The 9,752-nt window shown below is 48.7% G+C and overlaps 1 protein-coding gene across 1 annotated transcript; it reads right to left on the bottom strand.

The window, feature by feature from the left end:
• Positions 1 to 293: 293 nt before the first annotated feature.
• VKORC1 (vitamin K epoxide reductase complex subunit 1) lies at positions 294 to 8,467 on the bottom strand. The gene is made up of 3 exons (XM_007530036.3): positions 8,224 to 8,467; positions 7,051 to 7,160; positions 294 to 716 (listed from the first exon to the last, which is right to left on the bottom strand). The coding sequence occupies exons 1-3, from the start codon at positions 8,394 to 8,396 to the stop codon at positions 508 to 510; spliced, it is 492 nt and encodes a 163-aa protein (XP_007530098.2). The 5' UTR covers positions 8,397 to 8,467; the 3' UTR covers positions 294 to 507.
• Between the last annotated feature and the right edge of the window lie 1,285 nt (positions 8,468 to 9,752).

Raw genomic sequence — 9,752 nt, forward strand, 5'->3', positions numbered from 1 at the left:
GGTTCTGTGCGTGCTGAACCAGCAGGGCAGCATGTGTGCCAGGCCCTCCCAGGAAAGGAGGCCCAGGACATGTGGGCAGCAGGGACCCAGCTCCTAGCCTGTTTCCCAGGCAGGGTGGGGGGCTGACAACGCCCCAGGTCTTGCTGACTCCACAGGCAGGATTAGGGACTCAGCACCTTCCCAAATAAGCACCCCACACTGGTTATGACTCATATCCTTCCAGCCACTGAGAAGGCAAAACAGGGGGACCCCCCATACCAGGGTCCCTGACAGACAGCTGGCTCAGACTTGGCCAATTTATGTAAAGAATTTTATTGCTCAGTTTCTTCCCTCCTTGGGCAATGGCCCCGGGGGACAGAGGCAGAGGCACTAGGGCGGAAGGAAGCGTCTGGCAGTTTTGGTCCATCTTATATGGGAGGATGGCGGCATCACCATACCCTCAGGGTCTGGAAAAGGGTAGGTGGGCCCGGCCTGGCGGGGGTGATCACCCTGACCTGGGCTGAGGGCTCAGTGTCTTTTGGCCTTGCCTGGGGGTGCCCGGACCTCCCGGAAACTGAGCACAGTCAGGCCCACGTTGATGGCATAGGTGGTGATGCAGACGATGCAGAAATCATGGAGCACGAAGAACAGAATCCAGGCCAGGTAGACGGAGCCTGCGAGCGACGCCAATGAGCTCAGGACCAGCAGGATGGAAGCCCAGCGACTCCGGAGACAGCCTGTGAGGGAGAGTGGGATCAGGAAAGACTTCTGGGAGGGGCTGACCAGATAGCAGGGGTGGCTGGAGCAGTAAAACAAGTCCTGCAGGGGCCTGGGAGGTGGTGTAGTGGCTAGAGCTCTGGAATTACAAGCCTGAGGTCCTGAGTTCAATTCCCAGCATCGCATGTGCCAAGGTGATGCTCTGGTTCTTTCTCTTCCTCATAAATTAAAAAAGTCCTGGGTGGGGGTATAGCATAAAGGTTATGCAAAGAGACTTTCATGCCTGAGGCTCTCAAGTCCCAGGTTCAATCCCCCATACCACCATAAGCCAGAGCGGAGCAGTGCTCTGTTAAAAAAAAAAATGAAAAAAAAGTTCTATAGGGGCTCAGTGGCAGGGTGTGAGGATGGTGTTCTCTCTCTGTCTCATGTAATGGGAGGACTGGGGAGGGACCCTCATACCTGAGGTCCCCAAGTCTAGCTTTAATCACTGGCATCACCATAACCAGGACTGAGAAGTGCTCTGGTGAAAAAAAAATTAAATTATTAGGCTCTCATGCAAGGACTGGTTTAAGGATCCCGGTTCGAGCCCCTGGTTCCCCACCTGCAGGGGAGTCACTTCACAGGCAGTGAAGCAGGTCTGCAGGTGTCTATTTTTCTCTCCCCCTCTGTCTTCCCTTCCTCTCGCCATTTCTCTCTGTCCTATCCCACAATAATGACAGCAATAACAACAACGATAAACAAGGGCAACAAAAGGGAAAAATAAAATAAAACAATTAAAATCATTAGGCTTTCATGACTGAGAGTCTCGGTTCAATCTGCAGCATTAATTTTTTTTTTTTTTCTTCAACAGAGCACTGCTCAGCTCTGGCTTATGGTGGTGGTATGGGAGATTGAAACTGGGATTTGCAAGAGAGTCTCCTTGCATAACCAATATGTTATCTACTCCGAGTAAATATTATTAAAAAAAAAAAAAAAGCCTAAGGTGGTGAGAGAATAGCTTGGTTGGTAAAGCACAGGACTCATACACCTGGGGCTCCCCAGTCAACCCCCTGTACAGCCTGAACTGCAATGGTACTCTGGCTTCTCTCTCACACATGTGAAACTCTCTCTCTCTCTCTCTCTATATATATATATATATATATTAGGAGATCAAACTAAATCTTAAAAAAATAAATAAATAAAGTGGCCCCTGGACATGGCACAATGGATAAAGCATTGGACTCTCAAGCATGAGGTCCTGAGTTTGATTCCCAGCATCACATGTACCAGAGTGATGTTCTGGTTCTCTCCCTCCCTCTCTCTTTCTTAATATTCATTTATTTACTTATTCCCTTTTGTTGCACTTGTTTTATTGTTGTAGCTATTATTGTTTTTATTGATGTCGTTGTTGTTGGATAGGACAGAGAAATGGAGAGAGGAGGGGAAGACAGAGAGGGGAAGAGAAAGACAGACACCTGCAGACCTGCTTCACCGCCTGTGAAGCGACTCCCCTGCAGGTGGGGAGCCGGGGGCTCGAACCGGGATCCTTATACCGGGGTCCTTGCACTTCGCGCCACCTGCGCTTAACCCGATGCGCTACCGCCTGACTCCCCCTCCCTCTCTCTCTCTTTCCACCCTCTGCCCCCGCTCTCTTTCTCATTAATATATAAATAAGGCTGGCAAAATAACTCACTTGGACAGTGCGCTGCACTGCCTGTGTGTGACCCAGGCTTGAACCCAGCCTCCATTGTAATGGAGGAGATTTTGGTGCTGTGGTGTCTTTTTCCCTCCCTGTCTCTCAGTCTTACTCTTCCTATGTGAAAAATCCAGTGTGGAGTGGTAAAGCCTGGAGATGACCATAAGTAAATAAAAGCTTAATAAAGAGTAAGTTCTGGGGCCAGGCACTGTCACATCTGGTTAAGTGCACATATGACAGTGCGCAAAGACCCAGGTTCAAGCCCCTGGTCCCCATCTGCAGGGGGAAATCTTCACGAGTACTGAAGCAGTGCTGCAGGTGTCTCACTTTCTTTTTATCTATACCCTCTCCCCTCTCAATTTCTCTCTGTCTCTATCCAATAATAAATCAATAAAGATTTAAAAAAATGACTTCAAGGGGGGGCGCAGAGGGTAGATAGCATAGTGGTTATGCAAAGAGACTCTCATGCCTGAGGCTCCAAACTACCAGGTTCAATCCCCTGCACCACCTCCAAGTCCTCAGTTCTCCTCTCTTTTCACTGATCTCTGAGACCCAAATAGTGAATTTACCTGCCTTACACTACATGAGATAAAATTCATGTAATGATCACATTATTCCTAGAAAGGAGCTTTCTTTCTAGGAAGAAAGTGAGAGTGGAGAGTGGTCCGGGAGGTAGCACAGTGATAGGGCTCTGGACTCTCAAGCATGGGGTCCCGAGTTCAATCCCCAGCAGTACATGTACCAGAGTGATGTCTGGTTCTTTCTCTCTCATCCTATCTTTCTCATAAATAAATAAAATCTTGGGAGTCGGGCGGTAGCACAGCAGGTTAAGCTCACATGGTGCAAAGCCCAAGGACTGGTGAAAGGATCTTGGTTCGAGACCCCGGCTCCCCACCTGCAGGGGAGTCGCTTCACAAGTGGTGAAGCAGGTCTGCGGGTGTCTATCTTTCTCTCCCCCTCTCTACTTCCCCATCTTTCTCCATTTCTCTCTGTCCTATCCAACAACAACAACAATAATAACTACAACAATAAATCAACAAGGGCAACAAAAGGGAATAAATAAATAAAATCTTAAAAAAGAGAGAGAGAGAGAGGTCTGGGAGGTGGCGCAGTGATAAAGCTTTGGACTCTCAAGCATGAGGTCCTGAGTTCGATACCCGGAAGCACATGTGCCAGAGTGATGTCGGGTTCTTTCTCTCTCCTCCCATCTTTCTCATAAATAAATAAAATCTTCAAAAAAAAAAAAAAAAAAAGAGAGAGAGAGAGTGAGACACAGAGGAAGGGATGTAGAGAAGAGAGACACAACAGCATATATATATACATATATAGATAGAGAGAGAGAGAGAGAGAGAGAGAGAGAGGCTGGGTGTGATGGTGCACATGTTAAGCTGTTAAGCGCACATGTTATAGTGTACAAGGACCCGGGTTCAAGTTCCTGGTCCCCACCTCCAGGGAGAAAGCTTTGTGAGTGGTGAAGCAATGCTACAGGTGTCTCTCATCTCTCTATATCCCCTTTCACTCTCCATTTCTGACTGTCCCTATCCAATAAATAAATAAAAGTAATTAAAAAAATTAAAAAGAGAGAGAATGCTTTAACACTTGGGAAGCCTTCCCCATGCAGGGGCTCCCATATGGAGGCCGGGGGCTTGAAACGGGTCCTTGTGTATCACACAGCAGGTGCTCTACTGGGGGAGCCTTCTCCTGGAACCTAATGAAGGTTTTTTTAAAAAATTTTTTTTATTATATGTATCTATTTTCCCTTTTGTTGTCCTTATTGCTTTTTATTGTTGCTGTTGTTATTGATATCGTCGCTGTTGGATAGGACAGAGAGAAATGGAGACAGGAGGGGAAGACAGAGTGGGGGAGAGAAAGACAAACACCTGCAGACCTGCTTCACTGCTTGTGAAGCGACCCCTCTGCAGATGGGGAGCTGGGGGCTCGAACCGGGATCCTTATGCCAGTCCTTGTGCTTTGAGTCACCTGCGCTTAACCTGCTGCGCTACAGCCCGACTCCCATACTTGAGACTCTTTAACACTCTAGCTACTGTGCTCGAACCGGGATTCTTACGCTGATCCTTGCGTTTTGCGCCACATGCAGTCAACCCACTGCACTACCTACCACCCAACTCCCTTATTTTAATTTTTTAACCACAGCATTGCTCAACTTTGGCTGATAAGGCTGCTGGGAATTGAGCCTGACACCTCAGAGCCTTGAGCATGAAAGCCATTTGCATAAACATTATGCTGACATCCCAGCCCCTCTAATTAACATTTTTATGAGGCATTGGGAAACCATTGCACAACCAGCTGGTTAAATGAATCTTTTTTTAAAGATTCTATTTATTTATTAATGAATAAGATAGGAAGAGAGAAGGAACCAGACATCACTCTGGTACATGTGCTGCCAAGGATTGAACTCGGGACCTCATGCTTGAGAGTCCAATGCTTTATCCACTGTGCCACTTCCCGGTCGACACTAACTCAATCTTTTTATCATATATATATATATGAAGAGAGAGAGATTACATACATGACAGAAAGACTCCAAAACACTATTCTACCGTCCATGGCATTCCCATGGTACTGTCTGTGGTGCTTTTATGCATTGTTAGGGATTGAGCTCAGAGTCTCACTCATGGTAAGATGGTCACTACCTGCTGGGCTATCTCCTCACAAAGATTTCTTATTCCTTTCATAAGAGTGAGAGAAAAAAAAAAGGGAACCATTTTCACCCACCCCCACCCCCACCCCCCCGTTCTAGGCTGATTTGTTTTTTCTTTTTTCAGAGAGAGAGACTTGGACAGTGCACTGCTTTGTCCTCTGTGCAACTCAGGTTCAAGTCTGGCCCCCATTGCATTGAAGGAAATTTTATTGTTGTGGTCTCTTTTTTTTTTTTTGGGGTTATTATTATTTTTAAAATATATTTCATTTATTAATGAGAAAGAAGGAGAGAGGAAAAAAAAAAAAAAAGAAAGAAGGAGAGAGAGAAAGAACCAGACATTCCTCTGGTACATGTGCTGCTGGGGATTGAACTGAGGAACTCATGCTTGAGAGTCCAATGCTTTATCCACTGTGCCACCTCCCGGACCACGTGTCTCCAGGGTTATTGCTGGGCCTTGGTGCCTGCACTACAAATCCACAGCTCCCGGAGGCCTTTTTTTCCCTTTGTTGTTTATCGTTGTTGTAGTTGTAGTTATTATTGTCGTTATTGCTGTCATTGTTGTTGGATAGGACAGAGAGAAATGGAGAGAGGAGGGGAAGACAGAGAGGGGGAGAGAAAGACAGACACCTGCAGACCTGCTTCACTGCTTGTGAATGTGAATGGGGAGCCAGGGACTCGAACCGGGATCCTTACACTGGTCTGTGCGCTTTGTGCTTGCTATGTGCGCTTAACCCACTGTGGTACTGCCCAGCCCCTTGTGGTCTCTTTCTTTCCCTACCTCTGTCTCTCAGAGACAGAGACAGAGACAAAGGATAGATAGGCCGGCACCGAAGCTTCGTCCAGTGTGGTAGGCTAAGGAGCCACTGTGTCTGTATGTGCGGAGTCAAGGGACTGAACTGGCAGCTTCATGCGTGTATGTTCTGTGCTGTACAAGTTAACTTATCTCCTTGGCTGCACTAGGTCTTTATTGAATTTAAAAAATAGATATGTCTTGTTTGCTTATCGTTAAAGACCTGGATACCTCAGGGGCAGGCCAATGGCACACTTGGTTAAGCACACATAGTACTAAATGTAAGGACCTGAGCAAGGGTCCAGGTTCGAGCCCCATTCCCCACCTGCAAGGGGGAGGCTTCACAAACAGTGAAGCAGGTCCGCAGGTGTCTCTCCCCCTGTCTGTCTTTCCTTCCTCTCACAATTTCTCTCTGTCCTGTCCAATAAAATGAGAAATATGACCACCACGAGCAGTGGATTCCTAGTGCTGGCACCAATCCCCAGTGATAACCCTGGAGGCAAAATAAAGAAAATAATTATAAGACCTGAGTACCTCTCCACCATTTACGATGTTCTATTTATTAAAGATGTATCTATTAATAAGAGCAAGAACCAGAGAATGAGAGTGAGAGAGAAAGAGGGAAAAAGAGAGCGAAGAAGGGAGAGAGAGAGAGAGAACCAGGGCATTACTCTGGCACACACAATGCCTGGGATCAAACTCAAGACCTCATGCTTGACAGTCCGATGCTCTTTGCATAATGGTTATGCAAACAGACTCTCATGCCTGAGGCTCCAAAGTCCCAGATTCAATATCACCATAAGCCAAAGCTAAGTAGTGCTCTGGTAAAAAAAATAAAAAAAAAAGTCCAATGCTCTATCTACTGTGTCTGTCACTTCCCAGGTCACCATTTATGATGCTTTATCTGTTTTTGTTTTTCTTGGTGGCAGTGGACTTCAGGATGGCACACATGCTGAGCATCTCTCCTGTCCCTGGAAAGAACTTCTGAATCTTTTCCACACAGCTGGGGTCCAAAAAACAACAACAACAAACAAACAAACAAACAAAAACCAAGAGTCCTTTTGGCTCTGGGTATATTTGATCCCAGTGAATGGCTCCTGTTAATTTTAGCCCCCTGGGTGCTCGGTGATGAACATCAGTCAGCAGAAGGAGTTAGAATGCAAGTGACAGGACTCAACTGGCCACGAGGAAGGAGCGGGACCTAAGGGAAGGGGTGGGGCCACTCACCCAACAACAGCTGGAGAGTGTAGAAGATGCAGCCGAAAATGCTGTTGGATTGATTGAGGATGCTGTCCTGGCCCAGGACCTGCTCCACCAGCCCGAAGCCGCGGCCCCACCTGAAAGACAGACTCAGGTTAGCAGTTCAACCCGCTGTGTGTCCAGAAGGGGCGATTTCCAAATAGTCACCTGGGCAGCACCTCCTCCCTTTCTCCTCACTCCCCTTACCCCCACCTGAGTCCAAAGGTCTATGACCTCTTTGGCCACGTCAGGGTTCCATGTCACTGCCCCTAACCTCTCTGTTCCCAGGCTGGGCCTAGCCATTGCTCCTCTGCAGACCCCCACTTTCCACCCCGAGCTGTCAATAATTCTTAGTGATCGGCCTTCTGTGACAGAGTTTCCAGAGACTGGGAATCCAAGATAGATTCTCTGCCACTGGCCAGGAGGTAGCACACCCCGTTACGTTCACATGTTACAATGTGCAAGGGCCCAGGTTCAAGCTCTGTGTCCTCAATAGTGGGGGGGGGAGGGCTTCTTCAGAGGTAAAACAGTTCTGCAGATATCTCTCTTTGTAAAAAACAGTTATTATCTCTGCTTATTTACTGGGTAGACTGTCAAAAATCGAGAGGGAATGGGGAGATAGAGAGGAAGAGAGACAGAGACACCTGCAGCTCTACTCCACCACTCGCAAAGCTTCCCTCCTGCAGGTGGGGACTGGGGGCTCGAACCTGGGTCCTTGCAAATTGTAACGTGTGCTCAACCAGGGGCGCCACCACCCAGGCCCCTACAAGTATCTCTCTCTCTTTTTTTCCCTCCCACCCCGTTGCAGGTATGTCTCTATCTTCCCCTTCCCTCTTGATTTCTCTTTATCAAATAAATAAATAAAAATCTCTCTTCCCAGGACTCTGGCTCGCTGGCTGTCACTTCCCTCCTCTGTATTCAGTCATCCCGCTAACGGGCCCTCAACGCTACCCAGGTCTGGCCTCCTCCTCCTCAGGCCATCACCAGACTCCACCCGCTTTTCCAGCCCCGCTACCGTTAACTCCTTGGCATCTACATATTGCTCTCCAGCACTTCTGACTGAGCACCCGACTCCGCACTGCAGAATCACCTGGCAACCTGGTGCCCCTGCAGCGCTCCCGCCAGCAGCCCAGGCCCCTAGCCTTCCTCCCCCAAGCACACCTGGAGGAGAAGACGCGGGAACAGCTGATGGCGGTGCCCACGTCGCAGAGTGCGCGGTAGTCCGGGTTGCGGGCTCGCTCCGCCTTCACATGCAGCGCGTAGAGGGAGACCGCGACGCCCGCCACGCAGAGCGCCAGCCGCACCCAGCCCGGGCTCCGCCAGGTAGCGCCCATGTCTGCCCTTCCCGCCAGAGCAGCCTTGTGGCCTCTAGCGGGCCTCGGAGCCTAGACCCGCAGGGGCTGACCACGCCCCCAGGCTCTCGGACAGGCCATTGGCCAGCCGGGTCTCGCACTCCCTAATCCCATTGGCTCCTCCCAGGATGTGGTGGGCGCCCTGGGAGCTAGGACTGCTGGGACTGGAAACCCAGACAGAAGGACGTGGCTTCTAGGTATGTTGCTAGGCGTGATGGGAATTGTAGTCCAAATAGCCTTCAAGAGAAGTGGAGTCTCCGGAGTTTCAAACATTAATATGCATAAAGCATTACAGCGCTTATTCTGTGCCAAGCCTCCCTCCCTCATTCATCCATTCATTCATTCATACATTCATTCATCCATTCGTCCATCCGTCCATTCATCCATTCGTTTACTTATCAATATTATTAGATAGAGAGGAACTGAGAGGAGAGGGGTAGATAGAGGAAAAGAGACAGTCCTGTTTTTTCCACTGTGAAGCTTTCCGCCCGGCAGGTGGGAACCAGGGGCTTGAAACAATCCTTGTGCACTGTAATGTGTGTGCGCTTACACTATATCCTTTCTTCTCCAAAACAGAAGATTCCGGGTACATCTGGGTGACAAGTCTAGCAGATGGAGACTTGTCTCAAGTGGCCTCCCCCAGGGCTCTGTTCTGGCTCCTACGCTATTTAATATTGACATCAATGACCTCCCAGAAACTTCTTCAAGGAAGTTCATCTACGCCGATGACATCTGCTGTGCAACTCAGGCATCCAAGTTCGACATCCTCGAGGAAACACTCACGAAAGACATGTCTCTGATATCTGATTACTGTAAAAAATGGCGACTAATCCCTAGCACTACAAAAACGGTATCATCTGTTTTCCATCTACACCATGCCTCGGCCTCGAGTGAGCTAATGTGCAGCTTGGCGATACGAGAATCCGGGATGAAGCCCAGCCAGTCTACCTTGGCGTTACTCTCGATCGTACTCTGTCGTTTCACGAACATCTCATAAAAACTGCAGCAAAGGTGGGCGCGAGGAATAACATCATTGCAAGACTGGCCAGCTCCTCATGGGGCGCGAGCGCTTCCACACTACCATCATCCTCTCTGGCATTATGCTATTCCACTGCAGAATACTGTGCCCCAGTATGGTTCCGTAGCCCCCATGCCCACTTGGTCGATTCCAAATTATATTCCTCCATGAGGATAATTTCTGGAACCATCCGTTCCATCCCGGTCCCATGGCTGCCAGTTCTTAGCAACATCGCCCCGCCAGATATTCGTCGGGATGCGGCATCATCTAAGCTCATTTCCCACGTCTACGCTCGACCGGACCTGCCAATATACGCGGAT

The sequence above is a fragment of the Erinaceus europaeus genome, chromosome 15, assembly GCF_950295315.1.
Source record: "Erinaceus europaeus chromosome 15, mEriEur2.1, whole genome shotgun sequence".
Lineage (NCBI taxonomy): Eukaryota > Metazoa > Chordata > Mammalia > Eulipotyphla > Erinaceidae > Erinaceus > Erinaceus europaeus.

Bases quoted from the DNA above. Each gene is read 5' to 3' on its own strand.
- VKORC1 (XM_007530036.3), bottom strand. From the start codon at position 8,396: ATGGGCGCTACCTGGCGGAGCCCGGGCTGGGTGCGGCTGGCGCTCTGC. The intron at 7,161-8,223 runs GTGTGCTTGGGG...TCTGTCTTTCAG, and splicing joins TCCCGCGTCTTCTCCTCCAG to GTGGGGCCGCGGCTTCGGGC. The intron at 717-7,050 runs GTGAGTGGCCCC...TCTCCCTCACAG, and splicing joins CACTCTCCAGCTGTTGTTGG to GCTGTCTCCGGAGTCGCTGG.